The 25,360-nt window shown below is 45.6% G+C and overlaps 1 protein-coding gene across 2 annotated transcripts in view; it reads left to right on the top strand.

Moving 5' to 3' along the window:
- Positions 1-17,005, top strand: part of MARCHF8 (membrane associated ring-CH-type finger 8) — a 135,620-nt gene extending 118,615 nt beyond the window's left edge. The window contains exons 4-8 of one of the 2 annotated variants that reach the window (XM_063086959.1): positions 7,959-8,041; positions 8,283-9,131; positions 10,567-10,747; positions 12,703-12,850; positions 13,237-17,005. In XM_063086959.1, coding sequence (XP_062943029.1) covers positions 7,959-8,041; positions 8,283-9,131; positions 10,567-10,747; positions 12,703-12,850; positions 13,237-13,538 — 1,563 coding nt within the window. In that variant the 3' untranslated portion in view covers positions 13,539-17,005. The remainder of the gene's footprint in view (positions 1-7,958; positions 8,042-8,282; positions 9,132-10,566; positions 10,748-12,702; positions 12,851-13,236) is intronic. The other variant, XM_063086960.1, reaches the window with a different exon arrangement.
- Positions 17,006-25,360: the final 8,355 nt, after the last annotated feature.

Below are 25,360 nucleotides of genomic sequence, written 5' to 3'. Positions count from 1 at the left end.
ACAGTTGAGTTCCCAGAGGCTTCTCTTAGACACTGATGGAATATGTTCTTGTGTTTTAAAATGTTCTAACATAGTAAAGGTTGAGAGATGTAATCTGCATAAACAAAAGCTCTTTGGGGGCCTCAATAATTTTTAAGAGTGTAAAGGGATCCCAACACCAATAAGTTTGAGAACCACTGTTTTAGGGGCACAGTCTCCCCCAGAATGTAGCCGTTGAGTTCATTTGACAAGTATTCATTGAATACCTACTGTACACCAGGCCAGACAGCAGCTTCTAAATTAACATATTGTTCCAGGAACATCTTCTCATAAACCTTGAAATGAGTGCTAGGAAAGAAATGAACAAGGTGCGAAGACAGTGAGTAAATCATGATGAAAAGCCCTTTTCTGGGAGAACTCAGTGGAGGTCACTTGTGCTGGGTGGGTGTGGGAGCGTTCCTGGGGGCAGCAGAAGGGTGTGGTTCTGAGTGTGGGAAAGGCCATGGGGTGCTGGGTGAATGGCACCATGTGACAGAGCAGAGGGCTGGGGGCAGGGGAGCAGTGAAGGGGTTTCAAGTAGGTCTCTGAATCTTTGTTTAGATTAAGAGGGGTTGCTTAAAAAGATGACTGATTACATTTGTCACCTTCAATTCATTTGGCTTTGGAGGAAGAGCAGTGGCAGGAAGTTAGGGTCATGTTTCCTGCCTCCTGTTCCTGTCAGTAGCATGCTCCAGGCTCTGAATTCACCAAGGCTGGCCAGACAAGTAGCCTGGGCAGAAGCTCTTTTCATCCCAGGTGGGTGGACAGTGGTAACTTCTGTTGGAACGAGGCATTTTGTAGCAGAGATGAAACCTGCAGGTGTACTCTGTAGGTTGTGAAGCAGTGGCAGTCGGCATGGGAGCCTTGCTAGAGGCATCCCTGGAGTAGTGTTGTCGCATTTCTGCATCTCCTCTGATTTTATCGGCTCCTTCCAGTAGCCCTGTGAATTGTTGACTTGATTTTTAAATGATTAAACTCCTGCTCAGTGGTGGGCTCAGTGGAGTAGCCCCAGAATACAGATGAGGACTTTGGGGTCAAAGGCCAGTGCTTTTGCCACCACCCCAGAATTCTCTCAAAGGGAGAGTTCTTGGCAATGAGAATATATTTTGATTATATTTGAAAAACTAAATATTTAAAGGAAGTCTACAAGTAGTACCACTTTCGAGCGATAAATAACGCACAAACACAGCCCTTTCACCATGTTATTTCTGGTGATTTTGGTTTTATATGGTTACATCTGTATTTTCTGGGACTGTGAAGCCATCTTTGCTCGGAAACATTGCCTTCGATGTAATTTATTGAAAACAAATTATATTTGCAAGATCCCTGACTGTTGCATGGAGACTCTCTTTGGGAGACAAGCCCTGAGGTAGTCCCTTCAGCTGCTGTTTTCCCTCTAGCAGTGCTGTGACATATGCCCCTCATTGTGCAGGGTGTGTATTGCTATTCACGTGATTCTGACTCCCTTTACAAGGCCACCAAAGAAAAGAATTCGGTGTTTGTGCTCCTTGCTAAGCGATGCTAATGAGAGTCATTTGTTATGGAAATTATTTTAGCTTCAGAGTTTTTATTGTACATTCTCCTCTATGAATCCTATATTGTGTATATTTGCTTTTTTAATGATCAGTTTTAATTAATTGCCTTTGTGAAATCTGGTTCTTGGCACGGTCTTTCATCAAGAGTCAGCATGTATTTATCAGAGCAGCTACAGAATGGTCTTTCCTCCTTTAATTGTAACTCATTTTTGAAATGAATACAACTGGGTATTTATTTATAGAAATCAGAGTCTCATAATCAAGCATTGGTTTTGACAGAGTAACTTCTGTGCTAAGCAGAAAGTTTGCTGAAATGTAATCTCAGTCTGTACATTTCAGTATCTAAATACCAAGTGAGATTTTATTTGGCTCTTTTATATGAAGTCAGGCCTGCTGAGCTGGCAGTTAGGAATAGATCACTGTCTCTTAGCTTCCATGTGGGAGGGCAGTAACCTTAGCCACCTCATGAGCAGGAAGCACAGACAAAAAGGTGGTCTGGTAAGCAGGATTTCTAAAATGTCCCCCCAAAGATGTCCCACCCTGTTGCCTGGAAGCTGTGAATGTGATATTACTCCATTATCATGTTGTGTTGTAAGATTATTTTGGATTAAACAAATAATCCCCTAGTGGGATCCCATGAGCACTTAAAAGCAGAGAACTTTCTCTGCCTGGTAGCAGAAGGGGAAGCGGGAGAGAATGATAGTACAAGTTGGCTTAAAGATGGGGAGGGGTCATGTGACAGGGAATGCATGCAGTCTCTGGGTGGCAGTCTGCAACCTCACAGGGGTCCTCAGTCCTAAAGCTGCAAGAAACTGCATTCTGTCAGCAGTCCAAATGACTGTGGAAACCTGTTCTTCCCCAGGGCCTCCAGGAAGGAGGGAGACCCTGAGCAGACAGTTGCGTCCAGCTGTGCCTGGACTCTGGTCCACAGAAGCTGTGAGATGATAAGTTTGTGTAATTTTAATCCGCTAAGTTTGTGATGATTTGTTACACAACAGTAGAAGTCTCATACCAGTGGCAAATGCTATCCATGTAGAGGAAAGACCTTCTGTCCTAGGAGCTGTCAGAGACGTTCACTTCTGAAGTCTCTCTGCCAACAGAGGACCTCGATCTTCTGATTTAACCATATTCTTCTTCTACTTGATAGTTTGTATTTCCTTTGTAGAACTACAGTGGTGCAGTGACTTTCAAAGTACTTTGACCATGATTTATAGAAGAAATAGGTTTTCCATTTAAACCCAGTTCTCTCACACTCAACTGAAAGACAAAATTCCTCCCAGAAGACTTAATCCATATTATGTCAGATACACTTGGACATCTTCTATTTTATTCTATTCAGTTACATTTTTTAAAATTAGATTGTGACCCACGAAATCAGTTTCTTTACCTGTTGTCCCAGAGTTGGAAAATCATTGCAGTTGGTTGTGCTTCTGTAGTTTGGTTTACTTCTTAAACCATCAATCACATGTTATTTTTTAAATGAGTTTCTGTTTAGGGACTATTGCTCAGGGTGAAAGTGGCATAATGGTTCTGAAGGGTTTTTGTGAGAAGTCATGTCCCCCCTCAATCGTGTGTGGACATGCCAGCACTTGTGGCAGTGGTGCTTCTCTCTGCTGTTCCACTTCGTGTATCCATCGCTGGTCATACGGAGCTTTTGCCTTCTTTTTAATGAATGCCTAGTATTCCTTTTTGTGCATTGACCAGCATGGCCTCACTCAGCTCCAAGAGGATGGGCATTTAGATCAATGCCAGCTCTTTGCTGTCACAAACAATTCTGTACAAACCTCTTCATGCAGGTGCGAAGATGAACTCCTGAAAGAAGAACTGCTGGGACAGAGTGCATGTGCCTTGTAATTAGGAGGACAGTAGCCATCTCACGGAGGTTTACCATTTGCTTTCCCACCAGCAGTGTGTAAGCATGTCTGTGCCCCCACACTTTTGCCAACATAGATATTATTTTAAAAAATTTTGTTTTGCTGGAGCTGATATCTCTTTGTAGTTTTAATTTGTATTTCATTGTGAGAGAAGCTATGCATCTTTTCATGTTTTAAGAGCCATCTCTATGTCTTTTCCTGTTTTTTCTATTAGGTCATTGATTTGATGTACTGTAAGTTGAGGTCAGTAGTAAATATGAGCACTACTTGCTTCTTATCCTCCTTGTCCAGTCCCTCTTCAAGTTGTCTGGCTTCAAAACAAACCTACCCAACTAGGCCATTTCTTGTGGCCATTCACCTGTTGATGTAAATCAGATGGGCACATTCACTTTTGTTAGGGGCCTGAGACCCCAAATGTTTAAGAGCAGCTTTGCTGGTAAATGAAAAGAAGGCCCGGATGGCTTTGCAGCAGAGAATAAGGAGGTTGGACGTAACCTAGTGGGAGGAGCAGGGAAGGCAGGGAGGACGTGCTGTGTCCTGCAGTGAGAAGGTGCTCCATTCCTGGTGCAAGTCCTCCTGATGAGCGTGCTACGGTAGCCACAGCAACAGCAGCAGGTGCTCTCAAATGGACACAGAGAGGCAGGAAATGCCATTTTCAGCCAAGGGTATATGGAAAGTTTTCTTTGCTCCATTTGTTCTTGGCAGCCTTGATAAAATCATTTGAAATGGGGGGAATCTGGTAGGAAACGCAACCCTAAGAGACTTGAGTACAGCAGAACAAACTGTCTAAAAGTATTTGTCATTCCTAAGAAATAAAATCAACTGGGATTTAGGATTGGACAGAATCCAGAGGTTTGTTTTGGCATAACTGATTGCAACATCTCAAGAGGGGATTTTTTACAAAAAATTTTTTGTAGTGTTGCTTGACATTCCTTTTTTATGACTGGAAAATCTCTTGTTTGAGAACCAACAAAGGAACACAGGGCTTAAGTTTTCTTGACACATTTAATTTTTCTCCTTACGAACATTTATACCTTTTATAAGTAACTGTTGTGTCCTATGTGATCCGACCCTATGGAGAGGAGAGTACAGGTGTTCTCCAGAGTTTTGTGTGGCACAGACCTCTGAAGCTGCTACTGCCCCCTGGCTCCTGCGTGCCACCCTACTGCTGTGCCCAGGAAGAGCAGGAGAGCTGGTCCTGTCCCAGCTAGTGAGAGCCCATGCTGCAGAGCCGGGGGGGGGATTGTGGGTCTTTGGCTTACCTTGACTCTCTGAGCTCGACTGTAGAAACGTATACTAATCTTCATAGGCTTTGTTTTGTTGTTGATCAGGCCAGTCTTTTAGATCCTTGCTGGTAGACTTGATAGTTTAACTCAGCTTGATACCAGCAAAACCTTAAGCTCTTTAAAATTGCTTTGTTGATCATTCTGCCTGTGGATTTGTCCTGAACTTCAGAACATATGCTCTTCTTTAGCTGGTGACAGAGGATCCTTTTATGGGAGCTGTGATGTTCCCAAAAATCTAACTGATTTTCTCGCCTTATTGGGGTGTCAACATTTGTTGAAGTTTATAGTTATGTAAAATAACTGCAAGTAGATTTTTAACATTTCCTTACATCTTATGATCTAATAAGAGACTTTTTCTGTGTCACTTGGAGGCTTGTTGAAGCTTGGGCATTACCCGCTGCGTGTCTTGTAAGTTTGTGTCTCATGTCTTGTGAGTTTGGAAGGGGTGAGATAAGAGTGAGAACATAGGCCAAGGGTGCTGAGGTTGTTCCTGTTACCTAAGTAAAAACTGAGCAGCAGGAGAATCTTCCCAGCCCTGCCGTGATGCTTTTCTCCTTTGGACTGTGCCACTGTCTTGCTGGCCTTGTCGTCTGCTCCAGTGCAGACACACCTGTGTGAGTTCCCTGTGATACATCCGAGATGGGGAAGTACATGGAGAAGTGAGCACAGGTCCTGTCGCATGTGTGTATGGACAGTCTGGCTGCTTCCTCGATGCAGGCCTAGAGGCTTCTTCCACCTCTAGGCCTCGCCCCCATCATGGACATGTAAGGATGTGATTGTTTCTCCAGGGTACCCTTTTTTGACATGGATTACTTGAAGTTCAGAATGGAAGAGGACATATTTCCTTACCTTCTGCTTCCCCTCTGAGACCTGCCTCCTCTTAGGACACTAATCCTGGTTGGGTGCCATTCTCCAGATGCATCCACACCCTCTTCCCACAGGGTTTGCCTTCCCTTCAGAATACAGGAAAGTACATGTGGTTCCAAAAGGATCATGTCCTTACTCACATAACAAGGAGGGAGATAACTAGGAATTCTCTCTGTCTTCCATCCCTCACGGGGAGGGGCTTTCCTCCTATACCTCAGTCGCAGTGAGGGGACAAGGACGTGAATATAGCTGGACATTCCTTCATGCAAGTTTACCTGGAAAGGGGTGGTAATGACTCACTTCTCTGCAGTACACCATGACCAGCCTGTGGCCTTTGTGATACATTTTTGGCCTTGCCTGTAGATGCTAAACAGAGCTGGTCACCCTCAGAAGTAAAAGAAGAGAGCAAGAAGTCCATGAAGGCTTTCAGTATCAGATGGTGTTAGGACTAAATATCAGAGAACAGGCAGATTTTAGGAACCTTTGCATGGGTACCCTCAGTCTGCTTCCCTGTAGTGATTAACAGGAAAGTGTTTGGTACTGGAAGGCTTTGTGTGCTCACCTTGGGGGCTGAGGAGTCCCCAAGGGGTGGAGCCTATGATGGCTGCCCCCCAGAGCAGGACACTGGGGAAAGAGGAGGATGACCCTCACAGTCAGGTCTAGGGGATACAAGGGACATAACAGCACAATGTCCACATAGGTCCTGAGGGCCCCATCATTTTTTTTTTAGGAAGAATCTTGAAAAAGTAGTGATGGGGCTATTTGGGAGATGTTATTTTCATGTCTCCTAGTAAACTTTAGATTCTTAAGAACTTTGACTGTTAATGCTTTTAAGGAAGATATACCCAATTTCCATATGCACGTTCAGTTAGAAAATAGATGTGGATTCTTTGGTGACTCTGAAGATGTGCTAATTAAGTCACACTGCATGATTTCAGCATGCACATGCAGCATGCTGGCAAGTAACTTCTTGGGTCAGGTTTCTTTAGGTTTAGTTGGATTTAAAAATGATGTTTAATCTCTGTGCTGGGGAGTAGGAATAGCAGTCCAGTGAGCACCCCAATCAAAGTGCCCAGCCTGTCTCTCTCTCGGGGCTAGTGCATTTCCCCAGGGGAGGGGAGGAGTTTCTGGGCAATGGCAGTGCTTGTTCTGGTGGTGGCTGATGTCAGGGGTCCCATAGGTAGAGTGCCAAGATGAGAGTGCGCCCCTGGGGGTGGCACTTAGAGTAGGGGCTAGGCCCAGCCAGGGAATTGTGGGTCGGGGTGGAGTTCTCCCCTATCAAGGAGTAGGGCCAAGGGCCACTAGCGCAGGCCTGGGGAAGGTGGGTGGTGACGCGGGCTTACTCGTAATAACAGACTCAACGCAGTTTTGCTGAGGCTGTTTGGGTTGCTTGGAGCAGATGCTCACTCAGGCTCACTGTCCTAAGGGGGAAAGAATGTATTGATATGAATATGCATGGGTCTGTGAGTGTTGCGGTGACTCTGGAATCTGATTTGATAAGGCCTAGCCAGGGCTCCACAGAGTCTGGCATGGGACGCAGGGGCCCTCTAGTGGTGGTTTTGCACCTTCAGCTCACCTATTCTCCCTGCCCCTATCTCTCTCCCTCCACTTCTCTCCCACTGTGGTGCTTCCTCTCCCTCCTAAGTCTTTAATATTGGCTTGTTCATCACACCCCAGAGGCCCTCTTCTATCCCATGATCTCTTGGCTACACATTTTTCAAGTTTAAATTTTCTTGATTATTTTTCTTAATTCACAATTCCGAGATTAGATCTCTTGGGAGCATTCTGTGCTCAGCCCCTTCCTAGGCCCTGGGTTGAGCTATATGGATTGGTGGCCCTGGATCTAGTAGTCTCCCTTTTGCATAAAGAGCTCTGTCAGGGTAGCGAGGTATCGTGGACCAGACCATGGGCACCGTGCGTGAGGTGCTGAGGTAGGAGAGAGCCCTCCACTTTGCCAGCCTTGATTAGGGTTATCTCAGGACCTAGGTGAAAGAGTGCTGGGGAAGCAGGTGATGGCAGGTGTGGCACCTCACGTTTCTTTTGCATTTGCATGTCATCTTATTTTTTCTCAATGTGTGTAGGAACTAATTAAATTTAGATGCTGAGGGCATAAACGGCCCCTGAACCTGCAGGACATTGCTAGTGGTGTTCCATAGTTTCAGGTATTCCTTGGCTACACTTTTATCCACAGATGAGAAGAAAAGAGTGCTGTTTGATGTGTTTTGCCTGGGCGTGTAAGGACCTAATACATGTTACTCATTGAGTTGTGAGAAATAGCAGACATCTTAGGTTTTCTGTCCAGTGCCATTCAAAAGGAGATGGTGTTTACAGGTCCCTTGGCTCCTTCCTGAACACTAACTGGAGGTGTGTCGTTGCAGGCTGGGAGTCCTCCATCAGCGTCAGCCCCCGTGTACGCCTTTTCTCGCACTTCTATCACGCCATCCAACCAGGACATCTGCAGGTAACGCTCTGCTTCAGAAGTCTTGATGGTCACTGTTCACCCCCGAAATAAGCATTAGTGTCGCAGGTTCTCAGCTTCCCACTTGCTCGACCAGTCTTCCTTTGGTCTAAACAGTTGGCCCGATTTTGTGTGCTGTTTGCTCACCCGGTTACCACACGAGTCTCATTCTTCACTTTGATGTCTATTCTCTTTTAAAATTGTTTTTACTTTCTGTGCTTTTATTCCACTGTTCTGCATGCAGTTCCAGTGCAGTGTTTTCTGAGTGTTGTCACCACAGTCCCGTGCAGTCTGCTGTTGTCTTGAAAGCTCCTCATTGCCAGAGTTCTCTGACACAAGGGCTCACTGTGACAGTTATCTGTAAAGACACATTACAGGCGTCAAAGAGAAATTCCTTTGGTTCAGAACGGGTCCAGGCCTTGAAGCCTGATAAGAATACCCAAGCCAGAAGAACACTAAAGTTCTCAAAGTCCCTGAACGACGTGGGTGAGAGGGCCCAGCATGCCTTGGAAAGTTTTGACTATGTGGAAAGAACTTGTTCTGAAGGAAGATTGATACTCCCTCAAGATACAGATCTCAGAATTAACAGGTTCCATCATAAAGAAAAAAGAACACTGAACCGCAAACCTGTTGGCAATTCCAAACACTCTTGTGTTTCCTCTTCCCTTTTTGCCAATTGTTCACCTGCTTCAGAAGTGGAAGCTGGCAAGAGGGACATGCACGTCTCACTTTTGGAAGAGAAAACAGATGGCGAGGCCGTGTCCAGAAGCCGGCGACTGCTCCGGTACCTGTTCTCGCTCTCGCATGGCTCGAGCACCAGCAGCCTGCACAGGTTCCACGAGCTGGAGAGCTGTGCCATCCACCTGCATGCTGCCAAGTCCTCCAGTGGGCTGGCGGAGAGCACGGGCTTCTGCTCTGATGAGATGGGCGACGATGATGTCTTCGAGGACAGCACGTCCACCAAACTCAAGAGCAGGGTCCTGCGGGCGCCCCTGTGCTCAGCAGAAAAGGACAGTGACCTGGATTGTCCTTCTCCCTTCTCTGAAAAGTGTCCCCCCATATCCCCTGTGTCCATGTCAGGGGATGCCTGCAGGTTGGTTGCCAGGAACTGCCATACTGGCCATCTCTGCCCACACCTCCATAGCCTCGTCTTGCTTTAATATGTGAAGTTTTGGGAAAGTGAAGTAATAGGCAGTTATAACCAATTGTGGGTTCATGTTTTCTCCAGAAGACTGGAGTATTGATATCATTTGAAAAACCAAATTTTATGACGTGGGCCCCAAGATAGTGTCACAGATGATAAAAGAGGAAGAAGCTACACATATTAAAGACCAAGTTGGCTCTTGTCAACTAAAAATAAGTAGACGTTGCATGAAGTAATTGGAAGAAAGAAAACAGTATCTCCAGCTGTCTAGCTTGTTGGTCCAGATTTTAAGCATTTGCCACCCCTCCCCCAGGTTTTTTTTTTCCCCGCCTCACTCCCCCCCCCCCCATGTGTGTGTCGGGGGTGGCTGTCCTTCAGGAGCTCCTTCCTGCCTTCCTTTTTACTTGAGTGTGGCCACCTCTGCCCAGGTCCTAACTCCATGCCCACCATGCAACATCCTTATCTGGCCTCCAGAGTCTTTCAGAATTCACTTTTTGTCACCATTCTGTGCCTTCGCCAGTCTGCCCTTTCCCTAGTTGCCCTTCTCAGTGCCAGCTGTGCTTGTTTCTAACAGTTGGATCAGAAAACCCCCTCACTGAAGCAGCCTGAGAACTGGGCCAGGGCCCAGCTCCTTTCAGGACAGGTGTCCTGACTACTCTTCCAGCTGCTGGAAAAAGACCTCTCTGTGTCTCAAAAGCCTATTAAGTTCCTTGAGGTTAGTAGTTACATCTGGCTGCATGCTTCCTTAGAAGTAATGAATACTTTTAAATTAATTCTCATTTACTGCTATGAGTGGTCCTGGGGAAAAATAAAATGACATTGCAGCTCCTTACAATGTGAAGTTTTTAGGCCCTGGAGGGCGCTGTGATCTCTGCTCACTCCCTGAGTGAGACAGGATAGAGATGTGTGGTTATGGTGTGTGAAGGTGGAGTTAGTGATTAAAGCTAAAAAGCAAACATCATCGTCTTTTAAGTCACTGTGATATTTTTGGAAGGTAGAGTACTGGTTTTGTTTTGCATAGGAATTTTTCTTTTGATTATTTTAACATGTTATGTTCTGGAAGATGATTCCCCGTTGCCTTAAATTCACCTTTCAGTGAAGTTCTTAAGTCTTACCCAAAAATGACTGCTTTGTCATTTCTTATATCATTTTTTCCTCTCTGTTGCCAAATGCCATCCAGAGTTTCCATGTTGGTGCGGTAAGCTAGACATTTTTAGTTTGTAGTGATTGTTTTCATTTGTGTTTGTATGTTTTTGTGCTTGTAGTCACTCAGTGATGTTTGTTTCTGAAAGTTTTCTTTGCGGGGGGATTGACTTTCCACAGAAGTGTCACCTTCCCTGTCGTGAGGCCCTCCTGTCAGTGACTGGTTTTCCTTCCACCACAGGATCTGCCACTGTGAAGGAGATGACGAGAGCCCTCTGATCACCCCCTGCCGCTGTACCGGGAGCCTCCACTTCGTGCACCAGGCCTGCCTGCAGCAGTGGATCAAGAGCTCTGATGCGCGCTGCTGCGAGCTCTGCAAGTATGAGTTCATCATGGAGAGCAAGCTGAAGCCTTTGAGAAAAGTACGTGTGAGGAACAGATGCCCCGGAAGTGCTTTGCCATCCCTGAAATGAGGGACCCTGGAAGAGTTAGCATCTCTGGCCACGGAGCCAGAGCTTGCTTGTGATCATTTCTGTAAAAAGTGGGGCTGGTGCTTGTATTCCCATTGTAGAGGTGGTTATTTCTGGTACTGATTTCTAAGTTTTTCCCCTCAGGAAGTTCTTTCTGACTGTTGTCATAATGTTTCTTTTTCCTTCAAACTAAGACTGCTTGCTTGTGACTGTTTTGTGATGTCTTAGTCAGCAGTTAACTTCATATGTATGAACTGTCCATGTCTTGCCTCTTTGATTATTTATTTGTACATTAGAGATGAGTATATTATTTATTTGTATATTAGAGATGAGTATCTCTTTCCAGCACTCAGCACAGTGTAGCACACAGTAGATTTATTTATATACACCTGTGATAGGTATTTTCTGGACCAAGGGTGGGTGAGTGATAGGTAAGGGAAGGGAACCACAGACATGATGTGGCATGCAGCTGTCTTCAGCCCCAAGTCTCTGCTCCCTTCTGAGAGGAACTTTGTCTGTGGCACTGTCTCCCATTTAAACACTGACTGTTCAACATGTTTCTCTATATGCCCAGCAGAGAAGGTTTTGTTTGGAAGGGTAAAAGACTTCCTGTCTCAAAACATTAATATATAAATTGTAAGGGGAATCACAACAAAATAACAGCAGTGCTAATTAAATGCTTAATTATGTTACTGTGGAACTTTTATTAGACATTTAGAGGAGGAAATGCTCTTTATGGGCTGGAGAACTAGGGAAGTGGGGTGGGAGTAGTAGTATCATAGAATGTTGGAGTTTTAGAGCAATTCTTGAAGGATCAGTAGGATTTGGAGGCAAAGTGAAAGTTTAAAGAGGGCAAGTTGTCTGTGGAGAAAAGCGTATACCCAAAAGGTAAGGGTGAGCATTTCGGGAGGTTTGAAAGGGTTGAGCTGCTTGTGTCTTAGGAAATAGCAGGGAGCAGGGGACGCTGAGGCACTAGATCTGTGCTTTAGGTAGGAAGCCCCAGTGCATAAGACCCAGTAGAAAGCTGTCAGGTGGTTAGAAAAGGCAGGCGGAACTACTTAAAAAATGTTTGGCGCCAGTAAAAGCCTATAATTTATTGGATACCTACTCTATGCTAATCTCTCAAGTGAGTCTTACGACACTTTGACAATATAGATAGTCCATGAGGTGCTGTTTTTTCACCTTACCCTGTATAGAACCATCTGGAAAGAGGCTGTGATTAGGTTTAACAAAGGATATACAGAGTGTTTACACTTTGTTCTTTCTCTCCACCTTTATGTGTTTTCTTCCTATTCGGAAACCAGTAAATGAAAAGAAAATCTGGCTATTTGGAGTAAATTAATGAGCTCCTAGAGGAGATGGGACTGGCAGAGTCTGCTTGTACCAGGAACCCTTAGCATTGATTTCAAGCTGTTGCTGCCAAAGTAGCAGAGGATCAAAGAGTGAGCGCTGTCTGCCATTCACCTTCACAATGTAGTGTGACCCATCTGCCAGTGTGTTGTGGCATCATCAGCCCTCTTCTTCTGCCTGTCCATGCCGGTTAGCAAGTCAGGGAGACTGAAAACATAGTAGCTGGGGCTCGGGTCAACGTGTTTGCATCAGGACTGAAATCATACAATCCTTTCTCAGGCCACCTAATGTCTGCTTGCAGAAAAGGGGATTGCTGGTGGTAGTTTAGCCCTCATCTCGGTCCCAGCTTCTTTTTATTGCATAGAAAGTTGGCCGTGCCTGGTACCTGGTTGAAGTCAAGTGGTTTAAAGAGAACAACTTTGGGCATTTTGGGAAACTCATCTAGTTTGGGAAAGGGGTTGTGGGCGGGAAGTCAATCTTACCCATCTACAATGCTTTCACACCCATTGTGGCCCTTTCTCTGAGCCCAAGCCCCACGCTCTGCGTGTTCTTTCCAGTGGGAGAAGTTGCAGATGACGGCCAGCGAGCGCAGGAAGATCATGTGCTCAGTGACATTCCATGTCATCGCCATCACCTGTGTGGTCTGGTCCTTGTATGTGCTCATTGACCGCACTGCTGAGGAGATCAAGCAGGGGCAGGCAACAGGTAAGTACTCAGCTGCAAGGTGAGCTCAGCACAGAGGTCCTGGATAGCACACTGGGGTCTTAGGATCAGAGTGTTGTTGGAGTCAAACTGTAAACGTCTGGGTTTCTAGAGGGGCACATCAGTTAGGAGGCACCAAGCATCCATTGTAGATGTCTCTCTTGCTGTGGTGGCAGTTTTTGAAACCCAGAAGAGGTCAGATTGTGGAGTGTGAGACTCTCCATGAACTACCTCCTGGAACAGCAGAATGAAAATTGTGGACACTCTGTTTCACTCTCCTTTGATAAAGCAAGATTTGATGAGTTAAGAATCCACTGGGTATAGAAGGTTTTATTTACTTCAGATCTTAAATAAGATCTACTGATAGGCTAAGTATTTTTCCCTTCCAGGAATTCTAGAGTGGCCCTTTTGGACTAAATTGGTGGTTGTGGCCATCGGCTTCACTGGAGGACTTCTTTTTATGTACGTGCAGTGCAAAGTGTATGCGCAATTATGGAAGAGACTCAAGGCTTATAATAGAGTGATCTATGTTCAGAACTGTCCAGAAACAAGCAAAAAGAATATTTTTGAAAAATCTGCACTAACAGAGCCCAACTTTGAAAATAAAGGTGGACGTGGAATATGTCGTTCCGACACAAACTCTTGTTGCACAGAGCCTGAAGACACTGGAGCAGAGATCATTCACGTCTGATTGTGTAGAGGGTGTAGTTTTCCTAGACATCCATGAAGAGCTGAAGGAAATTGTTTACTGCCAATTGTGTACCTTTCTTTTGTCCTTTAATAGCATAGACTGGGCAGGTGACTGTTAGTGGCTTCTCTTTTCTGAACCTTCCTTAATGAATCTCTTGGAGAGCCCTCCCGTGGGTCAGGCATGGCTGGGTCCCACCTCTGCCAGACTGCTCTGTGGGAAGGGAAGGAAAGGTGGAAGACCGTGTGATGCCGTGATGGGGAGCCAGCTGTGGTCCTGCCCATGGTCTTGAGCAGAATGAGACAATAAAATGCCAAACCTGAGGAAGAGCAGGAGCAGGGACGTCTGGGTCCAGCACACAGCCTCTGCCAGTTTGCTGCAGCCCTGCCCCAGAACAGAGCATTTGGAATGTCTAGCCGTGGCAAGAGGATTCCCTCCTCACTAAGGGGAGCCCCAGGGAGGGGACTGAAACAGCCCTATGAACCCAAACTCATGCCCTCCCTCTGCCGATGCTGCCACAACAGCCTTCCCGAGCGGATGGGCCAGATGTTCTGTGTATGTTGGTGTGTGATTCACTGAGCCATCAGCACTTTACAAAAGACAGTCTTTATTTTGTAATACTTGTGTCCAGTGGGATTGACACTTAAAAGAATGTTTGTCTCATTTAGAAGTCTTCCCTTCATTACCCTTGTTATCTCTTTTACATTATAATAGATCTAAAACCCTTTTTGCCTTATATAGTCTGAGATGCGTGACATCCACTCTGTGTCCATAAGACAGACTTGGGACTTTAAAACAGGACAAACAAGTCTGAGGCTTTTTGTAACAGATTTCATGGGAATTACTGGATGCTAAATAGCAATTAGAGCAGAATTCCTGTGGTTTTAAGCCTGTCTTATCTTGAGTCCTTATCTTGGGCCTGCCCTGTACATTTCTTTTTTGTCAACACTGGGGAAGAAGCGATTTTGAAATCTAAATGGAAGGAAAGCAAGTGAGAAATTAGAACAAAAGTGAATATTTAAAAAATACTCCTTTACAGACAGAGCTCCCCAATTCGTGCAGGCTTTACACTGAAAGAATGGCCTGTGCCATCTGCCATGCTGGCTTCTGCTGGAGAGGCTCCATGGAGTCACTGCCGAGGGCTGGGAGGCAGGTGAGCTGGCTCCGGGACAAGGCCAGGCATAAGCAGCAAACTGAAGGGGTCCACTGTGTCACCATTCCCCTGCCACACACCCACCGATCTGTTGCCTTAACCAGACTGACCAAGACCCTTTGGGGGCCGTTGGCCTCACTCTTGGTCCATTCTGTCATCAGGGACTACCTCCTGTTCATTTTTCATAAAACAAAATCAAAATCATGACCATCAAATGGTCTTTGTCCCTTTAAAAAGTCTGATTAAAATTCTCTTTGTTAAAACCCTGTTTTATAGTGCCAGACAAATAGTCAACCCCAGGAAAGTAGGCCAGGAGCTCCTACAACACCGTGTGAGGAAACACCAGACATTTACTCTCCAGGTGACTCTCATCCAGTGGGTGGCATCTGCAGAGCCTCCTGGGGTCGGGGGAGATCCTGGGGGTCCTGCCCTCACCTCTCTCAACCTTAGGTGCCTGACCCGTCCTAAGGGGATGAAGCAAACACAAGATGATTTCTTTGCCTTGCAGAGTGGAAGCCCTGTGGTTGGTTCTGAAGACCAGGTGGAGGCTGAGGGTCTCTCTCTGAGCAGGGGCTCATGGCAGCAGGCTCTGTGCTGCCATCTCCTCCCACCCAGTCCCTGACTCACTGGGATCACAGGTCCCAGTCTGTGGAGCTGCTCTGCCATGGCCTTCCTCTGTCTCCCAGGCCCTGTCCAGCCCATGCCTTTGTCACTGTGCCCCAAAGTGCAATTACCCATGCCCCTTTTCAGTCTGGGGACTCCAGGCAGCCATAGGCTGTCCACTCAGGGGAGCTGAATCCCAGGTCATCCCTGCTCATATCCCTTAAGAGTTGCCCAGGCAAGGCTCCTGGTTTGTACACTCGTCCCTGCCACCCTCCAACAGTGATGAGTGGGTCAGATGAAGACTAGGGTAGACTTTTAGTGTGACTGCTCACCCTTCCCCAATCCCCATTGATCCCCTCATGCTGAACTTGAAAAGCACGGACACTTCCTGTAGAGGTAGAGTGTGCTTAGGGAAGGAGAGCCCTGGGCAGCCCACCCAGTGTGGGTGGCACCCCCTAATGGCAGAGGTGCCTTTATAACTGTGACTCCTGGATCACTCCTGTGCCCAGCCAGAGTCTCATGTGAAGCCCTCCACCTTCTTTTCAGGAAGATCTAACGTTGTCTCTTCCCCTCTGGCTGCTCTGTGGATAATCTGCTTAAACTCCTCCTCTCCTCCTCCTGGCCCAGCACACAGCCACCCCCTTGCCTTCTCCTCTCCTGCAGGTTCTAGTTCAGCACCTTGGAGCCCTCAGACCCTCCACCCATCATGACTGGCGGGAAGCACGAGGGCAAGGCTGTGCCGTGCTGCCACCTAGTGGGGGCATCAGGTCTACCGTTGTTCCTTTAGTCTGTAAACTTGCCCTCTACGTTCTTTTGGGGGGGCTATTTATTCCCCCGTTTTCCCTCATTTTGCACCTAGCTTTGGTGGGAGTATGACATTTGGCTGAACCTGGCATGAGGTCTCAGGGCCTGGGGGGCTGGCTGGTACTTATACGCCAGGCATGGGAAGAGGGAGTGGTCTCGGGTGTCACCAGCAAACCCTCTACTTGTGTGCTTCTGACTTCAGCTGCCAGCAGTAATTTGGTTTTTGTGCCCAAGTTTATTGCAAGAATTTCCTGGAAACCCTGTAAAATGTGTCTCTGTACTCTAGGTCTCAATGTCTCCCTCTTTTTTGCTTCAGTTCACTCTTTTCAGTCGTGTAGGCCTGGTTTCCAAACCTGCAGTAGTGCCCTACCTGGCCTCGGATGTGCAGGCCTCAGGCAGCTGGGCCAGTTCAGGAGCCTCGGGTGAGGCCGCATGGTCTGGGCTGCAGGGCTTGCGGGGCTGGGGGAGGGTTGTGGCAGCCGCTGAAGGTCCACCATGCTGTGGATGTAGCTGGACACAAGCACACATTTGAGATACTTTCCCTTTTAAATCTGGTTTGAAACATGCAGCTTCCATCTCTAGCCCGAGGGAAGACCGAAACATAGGGACATGAAAACATTTATCTTTGTTTTGGAGGTAATAGGTCAAGTTGTGCAGCTGATCGATGCACAGTTAGATAAAGTGTTTTTAGGGAATTGATTGTTAAAAAAAAACAGATTTACACTGGCCTGTGAGGTGTAGTTTCTAAAAGACACTTTACAGTTGACGTTTTTCTTAACCAAGAAAGTTTCTGGTCACCTAAATATCTAATTTTGTATCCTTTCACGTATGTTCACTATTTCTCAGTATTACCACTTGAGTGATTCTCTGTACGGGGGGTTGTTTGTGCTGTACACGGGGATGTCTAATTGCAGCAATAAAGCTTTTCTTTAAGAAGGAGTTTTTCTGTGAGACTGTTTTCCTGTGAGGAGGCTGGGGACCTTGACAGATGCCAGCGGCCCTGGCCCCCCTTCCCGGTTCCTCTGGCTTGTGCATCAGGAGAGAATCCCTACGGCCTCTGGCGGTGTCTCTTCCTCAGCCTGTTCCTCAGACACTGGTGTGCGTGTGTGTGTGGAAGGGGCCTGGAAGGGGTGTGGGATGGGAGGGAAACTGAGGCCTTTCACACAGGTGTGCTGACTTCAAACATCCGGGCTCCACTTGCACTCGTCACCCTGAGGGAAGCCAGGCTCAAGTTCAGGGTGTGTCTGGCAACATGACTGGGAGCAGTTGATTGTTTAGCTAGCCTTATCTGTGGGTACTTGTTTCCTGACCCACACCCAGCTGAGAAAAGAGGACCAGGGGGAGCAGCAGGGTTGCTGGTGACTGCTCTGCCAGGCTGTGTCTCCTGGCGGGCTTCCCTGGGGACTGGCAGTGCCACTGATCCTCCTCGGACTGCAAGTGCCTGCAGGGCTGTGACCCCACATGGGCAGCCAAGGTCAGGGGTTGCTTGAGATGAAAGGAGGGAGGCCAGGCTTGCCCGGACCTGCTGCAGCCTCATAGGTGAGCCGGGAGAAGTCTTCCGATCTGAGCCCGGCTGTGCCACCGGCACACTTGAGGGCTAAGCCCAAGGATGCTTTTGCAGCTTGCTGGAGGACAGGAGGACCTCAGGGAAGCCACTGCATAGGGTCTGTGCTCAGGCAGGGAGAGGCCAGGCACCCTGAGGGGGAGTGGCACCGAAAGAGAAGCCTGCGCTGGTCAGAATGTGGGGCCAGGCTCCTGAGAGGAGCCACTAGGCTTTGGGCACCTGATAAACGCTGGCGTGTGGCTGAAGAGACAACAGATGGGGTCTTGTTGCAGGCAGGTGTGAGGCACTGGTGCCCCAGGCCTTTCTCTCCTTTGACACCAGCACAGTGACGGGTGTAGGGTGCCACAGGGCTCACCTCCAGGGCTCTTTCCATCTTCGATGTAGGGGTAGCAAACTTCTCAAAAGCAGCTTCCTGTTTTTTTGTAAACAAACTTTTATGGCATATGCCATTCCCATTCATTTACACATCGCCTGCAGCTGGTTTCCTGCTACAGTGGCAAAGCTGAATAGTCGGGACAGGTTGTATGGCCTGCACAGCCTAAAATAGTTACCATGTGGCCTTCTATAGAAAAAGTCTGCCAACTCTTGATCCATGTGCATGGTGCCCCTAATGGTGCACACCCACAGCCTGTGTGACGTCTTGGTGACAGAGGCGTTGATGTCTCTCCAGGGCCTTGAAGTGCCACTCCTGCCACACCTCTGCATTGCTGGGTCTGGAAGGAGCGGAGGGGATGGCTCCTCACGAGGAGTGTCATGCCGGGGGGGAGGCAGGATGATCCCCAGGGCTCACATGGAGCTGACCGGATGACCAGGGAGTGCTGCTGGCCTCTCTTTGGAGGCGAGGGAATGTCTGATTAAGCATTAAGAGATTCGAAAAGGTAAAATCAGTGCAGTGAAGGGGAGGCGTGCAACAATCAAAGCTGTCAGTGTGGTAATAACAAAAGGGTAATAAAATCAAACACAGCCCCTTTCCAGGGAAAGGCCCATCGGCAGGGCATGGGTTCTCCTGGAGCCCTAGTCATTGCATTTGGAGGCATCCTGCTCAGATGTATATAAATATTTGTATAAAATACATAAAATGCATTTTGCTTACTGCATTCACATAGCATATCGCTTTGTAGCTTGCTTTTTTGATCTAAGAACCAGTTTAAGTGGGAACTGAGGCTTTTCCAGGAGCTAGTGTTGCAGGGAACTCTAAGCATTTTTAATTGTTGAGCTTTTCCCTTTTCCACTTAGAAACTCTATGCTCCACTGCCAACTCGGGCCCCTGCCGTTTACCCTGCTTGCTTCTTGGGCCCGCCCTCTATGAGATAAAGCAGTCTCACACCCGCTCCCCCAGGGGCCAGAGGCAAATTAGGCTCCTAAAATGACCAACTGGACTGTGTCCCATAACCAGCCAATCCAAATTAGGACAGCATCCCTCATTTACATGAGAGGACCTGAATGAGAACCTGGGAGGGAGAAGGGCGGGAATTTAGGCCAAGGGGGTCTTTTCCTTTGTTCTGGGAGACACTGGCTTAGGAGTTTCTGCTCCCCAGTGCTCTCCTTGCTTGCGAGCAAAAAGAGGCGCTATAACACTGAACAAAGAGCTGTAACTAAAATAAAGAGCTATGAAACTGCAGCTCTGACGCCGGTCTTGGATTCCTCTGTGCGTTTGCCCCACAACACTAGGGTTGCAGCGGGTCTGCGGGAGCCAGCGGAGGTGGGCGCTGCAGCAGGAGATGGTCTGGACAGTCCTCGGGAGTGGCGAGGCTCGTGCGAGACTGGGAGGCAGCAGTAGAACCACGATGTGCGGCCTTGGTCTGGAGCAAACGGGCTTCCAAGATGCTCCTTCTGGCTGGATCTCTGGCTCTTTATCCTTTTCGACGTGGTGTTGTTTCTCTTCGTGTATCTTTTGCCCTGACTGGTTTGCTGATAACTAAATGAAGAAGTTGGCTTCTGGAGTGAATTCTGGAAATGACTACAAACTTCTTGAATAAGGAAGACAGACGGATTGTGCAGCTGAAGAACTTCAAACCTCTAAGGGATCTTTCTTTCATTTTACACATTCTGTTACTTGGAGAACACTATTAAATGGGTAGTGATCTCACCCATTCACAGCTAAGTTCTTAAAACTAGACCCTTTGTTTCATGTTTAAAAACTTTTTTCAAACATCTATGGCTTTACAGAGGCTAAATATAAAAGTATTTGTATCTAAAGGTTTAGTGTATTCGTTAAGAAATATACCAATGTCGTCCCACTCCCTCCGCGGTTCTCTGGCGGGGCTGGTGGCGGGGGGGCGTCCCCAGCCAGTGTCGGGAGGGCAAGGAAGTACGGGCGGGCCGACAGTCACTCCACCACACCCTGGACTCCGCCCCCGGTAAACTTCCTGTTACTGGGAGGCAGATATCATCTCTGCGGCCACCAGTTTGGAAAAAAGCCTAACAAATTTCTGGTTGGGAATAGTGTGGTAGGAGAGTTCCCAGGTCCGCTTGAACCTGCCGGAGAGCAGGCTGCAGGCGGGCGCTAGACTCGGTTTATACCGGGGGGATACAAAGGTGAACAAGACCCGAGAAAGATCTACATAGTGCTACAAAGGCACCCAGAGAGACCGGTCGTCTGTGCCTAGCAGAAACCTGGTAGACTTCCTGGGCGAGGCGGTGCAGAGCAGGGTCTTGAAGGCCCAGCTGATAGATGAGGGGTGCAGAAGACACGCCCCAGCCCAGCACAGTGCGCACAGAGTAGGGAGACGTGCGGCCAGGGAGGCGGAGACTCGACAGAAACCACACACCCGGTGGGGTTGCCACTGCACGATCTAACAGCCTGGGCCAGAGCACACGGAACGGGGAGAAGTCCTGCACAGGAAGTGAAAGCTCAACAGAGATCACACACCCTGTGGTACGTGATCCACCAGCCCAGCAGAGTCCAAGCTGACCAGAAAGGTGGATCCCCGGAGAAGCCCAAGACCCGAGGCAACCACACACACAAGGCACTAGAGGCCAACTGAGCAGTCACGGAGGGAGCCATACGAAATTGGCAACCACAGCAACATCCTAGTTAGTCATTAGTCTCAAACTGGTGGACTGTGAAACCCCCTGCCACAATGAATAAACACCAAAAAAAAAGATACCAGAAATACAAAAAATCAAAAAAGTACACCACCAAAAGTTAATAAATCTCAAAATCTAGATCCTATAGAACAAGAAGCCCTTGAAATAACTGACAAGGAATTTCGAGTGATAATTCTAAGGAAACTGAATGAGATACAAGAAAACTCAGCTAGACATCATGATGAAATGAGGAAAAGTATACAGGATCTGAAAGAGGAAATGTACAAGGAAATCAATGTCCTGAAAAAAAATGTAGCAGAACTTGCTGAACTGAAGAAGTTATTCAGCGAAATAAAAGACACAACGGAGAGATTAACCAGCAGGCTTGTCGAAGTTGAAGAGAGAACCTCTGAACTTGAAGATGGGCTGTTTGAAATAACACAAGCAGACAAAAAGAAAGAAAAAAGAATCAAGGACATTGAAGAAAATCTGAGAGAGATATCAGACAACCTTAAGCGATCAAATATCCGAGTCATGGGTATTCCAGAAGGGGAGGAAAATGGAGATTCCATTGAAAACATATTCAACAAAATAGTGGAAGATAACTTCCCAGGTATAGGAAAAATCATAGATCTTCAGATCCAGGAAGCTCAACGATCTCCAAATGTATTCAACCCAAAAAGACCTTCTCCAAGACATGTCATAGTCAAATTGGCAAAACTCAGAGACAAAGAGAGAATCTTAAAAGCTGCAAGAGAGAAGCGTCAAATCACCTATAAGGGAGCTCCAATCAGGTTAACATCAGACTTTTCATCACAAACCCTAAAAGCTAGAAAGGAATGGGATGATATTTTCAAAATACTAAAAGACAAAGATTGCCAGCCAAGAATACTCTACCCTGCAAGGCTATCCTTCCGAAATGAGGGGCAAATAGTATATTTCTCAGACAAACAAAAACTGCGGGAGTTCACTACCACACGACCACCCTTACAAGAAATCCTCAAGGGAGTACTGGGTTTGGTTCCTGAAAAATAACTACCACTACCATAAAAACCCAAGAAAAATCTAAACCCGCTAGTATAATAAAAATGGCATTCATGAAGAGAAAACAAGCTAACAAAAACACTATCTACAACCTAAGGAACCAACAAACACAGAAACCAAACAGTAAATCAGAAAGCAAGGAACAAAAGACACCTAAGACAACCAAACAACCAATAAAATGCTAGGAACAAATCAACACCTTTCAATAACAACTCAATGTAAAAGGCTTAAATTCCCCAATTAAAAGACACAGACTGGCTGACTGGATCAAAAAGGAGGACCCAACTATATGCTGCCTACAAGAGACCCACCTCACCCATAAAGATTCACACAGACTAAGAGTGAAAGGATGGAAAAAGATTTACCATGCAAACAGGAAAGAAAAACGAGCTGGAGTAGCTATTCTTATATCTGACAAAATAGACTTTAAACTAAAAACCATAAAAAGAGACAATGAGGGACACTACTTAATGATAAAAGAACTGATCCATCAAGAAGACATAACAATCATAAATATGTACGCACCCAATGTTGGAGCAGCCAGATTTATAAAACAAACTCTATTAGACCTAAAGAAGGAAATAGACACTAATACCATAATAGCAGGGGACCTGAACACCCCACTGTCAATATTAGACAATTCATCTAGGCAAAGAATCAGTAGAGAAACACAAGATCTAAACAAGACTCTAGACCAATTGGAATTGGCAGATATCTACAGAACATTCCACCCAACAACCTCAGAATATTCATTCTTCTCATCAGCACATGGATCATTCTCCAGGATAGATCACATATTAGGTCACAAATCAAGTCTCAATAAGTTCAAAAAAATTGGAATTATCCCATGTATCTTCTCAGACCACAATGGATTAAAACTAGAAATTAATAACAACTGAGACTCTGGAAACTATACAAACACATGGAAATTAAACAGCATTCTACTTAATGACATATGGGTCCAAGAAGAAATCAAGCAGGAAATCAAAAAATTTATTGAAACTAATGAAAACAATGATACATCATACCAAAACCTGTGGGATACTGCAAAAGCAGTATTGAGGGGAAAATTTATTGCATTAAACGCTCACTTCAGAAGAATAGAAAGATGGCAAGTGAACAACCTAACACTTCACCTTAAAGAACTAGAAAAACAAGAACAATCCAAACCTAAAGTTAGCAGACAGAAAGAAATCATTAAGATCAGAGCAGAACTGAATGAAATTGAAAACCAAAAAACAATTCAAAAGATCAACGAATCAAAAAGTTGGTTTTTTGAAAAGATAAATAAAACTGACAAACCATTAGCATGGCTAACAAAAAACAGAAGAGAGAAGACTCAAATAACAAAAATTAGAAATGAAAAAGGCAATATTACAACTGATTCATCTGAAATACAGGGAATCATTCGAGACTACTATAAACAACTATACGCCAACAAATTTGAAAATCTGGAGGAAATGGATAAATTTCTGGACACACACAAGCTCCCAAAACTGAACCGTGAAGACGTAGAAAATTTGAACAGACCAATAACAATAAAGGAGATTGAAGCTGTTATCAGAAGGCTCCCAACAAGGAAAAGCCCAGGACCAGATGGATTCACAGCAGAATTTTACCAAACATTCAAAGAGGAATTGACACCGATTCTTTACAAACTATTCCAAAAGATTGAAACGGACGCAAATCTCCGAAACTCATTCTATGAAGCAAACATCATCCTGATACCAAAACCAGGTAAAGATATAACCAAAAAAGAAAACTACAGGCCAATAATATCCTTGATGAATATAGATGCAAAAATCCTCACTAAAATACTAGCAAACAGAATACAGCAACACATACGAAAAATTATTCATCATGATCAAGTGGGATTCATCCCAGGGATGCAAGGTTGGTTCAACATACGCAAATCAATAAATGTGATACACCATATTAATAAACTCAAACACAAGGACCATATGATCATCTCTATAGATGCTGAAAAAGCATTTGATAAAGTTCAGCACTCATTCATGACAAAGACCCTCTATAAGTTAGGTATAGAGGGAAAGTATTGCAACATAATTAAAGCCATATATGCCAAACCCACTGCCAATATCATCCTGAATGGGGAAAAGCTGAAAGCTTTTCCTTTAAGAACAGGAACTAGACAAGGATGCCCACTCTCACCACTCCTATTCAACATAGTATTGGAAGTACTAGCCAGAGCAATCAGAGAAGAGAAGGAAATAAAGGGCATCCAGATTGGAAAAGATGAAGTCAAACCGTCCCTGTTTGCAGATGACATGATCCTATATATCGAACGGCCTAAAACCTCTACAAAAAAACTCTTGGAATTGATAAATGATTTCAGCACAGTAGCAGGATACAAAATCAACACACAAAAATCAGCAGCATTTGTTTTCTCTAATAGTGAACATGCAGAACGAGAAATCAAGAAAGCCTGCCCATTTACAATAGCCACCAAAAAAATAAAATACTTAGGAATTGAGTTAACCAAGGAGGTGAAAAATCTCTATCATGAGAACTACAAACCACTGCTGAGAGAAATTAGAGAGGGACAAGAAGATGGAAAGATATCCCATGCTCTTGGATTGGAAGAATCAACATAGTGAAAATGTCCATACTACCCAAAGTGATATACAAATTCAATGCAATCCCCATCAAAATTCCAAAGACATTTTTCTCAGAAATGGAAAAAACTATCCAGACATTTATATGGAACAATAAAAGACCACACATAGCCAAAGCAATGCTGAGCAAAAAAAATAAAGCTGGAATATAGCTGACTTTAAGCTATACTACAAAGCTGTAATAACCAAAACAGTATGGTACTGGCATAAAAACAGACACACTGACCAATGGAGTAGAATAGAGAATCCAGAAATCAACCCACACACTTACTGTCAGCTGATCTTTGACAAAGGCACCAAGCCTATTCACTGGCGAAGGGACTGCCTCTTCAGCAAATGGTGCTGGGATAACTGGATATCCATATGCAGGAGAATGAAACTAGATCCATACCTCTCACCGTATACTAAAATCAACTCAAAATGGATTAAGGATTTCAATATACACCCTGAAACAATAAAACTTCTTAAAGAAAACATAGGAGAAACACTTCAGGAAATAGGACTGGGCACAGACTTCATGAATACGACCCCAAAAGCACGGGCAACCAAAGGAAAAATAAACAAATGGGATTATATCAAACTAAAAAGCTTTTGCGCAGGAAAAGAAACAATTAAAAGAGTTAAAAGACAACCAACAGAGTGGGAGAAAATATTTGCAAAATATACATCTGACAAAGGATTAATATCCAGAATATATAAGGAACTCAAACAACTTTACAAGAAGAAAACAAGGAACCCAATTAAAAAATGGGCAAAAGAGCTAAGTAGGCATTTCTCTAAGGAAGATATACAAATGGCCAACAGACATATGAAAAAATGCTCAACATCACTCAGCATCCGGGAAATGCAAATCAAAACCACATTGAGATACCATCTAACCCCAGTTAGGATGGCTAAAATCCAAAAGACTATGAACGATAAATGCTGGCGAGGCTGCAGAGAAAAAGGAACTCTCATGCATTGTTGGTGGGACGGCAAAATGGTGCAGCCT

Source organism: Cynocephalus volans, chromosome 2, assembly GCF_027409185.1.
Source record: "Cynocephalus volans isolate mCynVol1 chromosome 2, mCynVol1.pri, whole genome shotgun sequence".
NCBI lineage: Eukaryota > Metazoa > Chordata > Mammalia > Dermoptera > Cynocephalidae > Cynocephalus > Cynocephalus volans.
The sequence above is the reverse complement of the archived record's forward strand: the minus strand, read 5'-3'. Positions and strand labels throughout refer to the sequence as shown.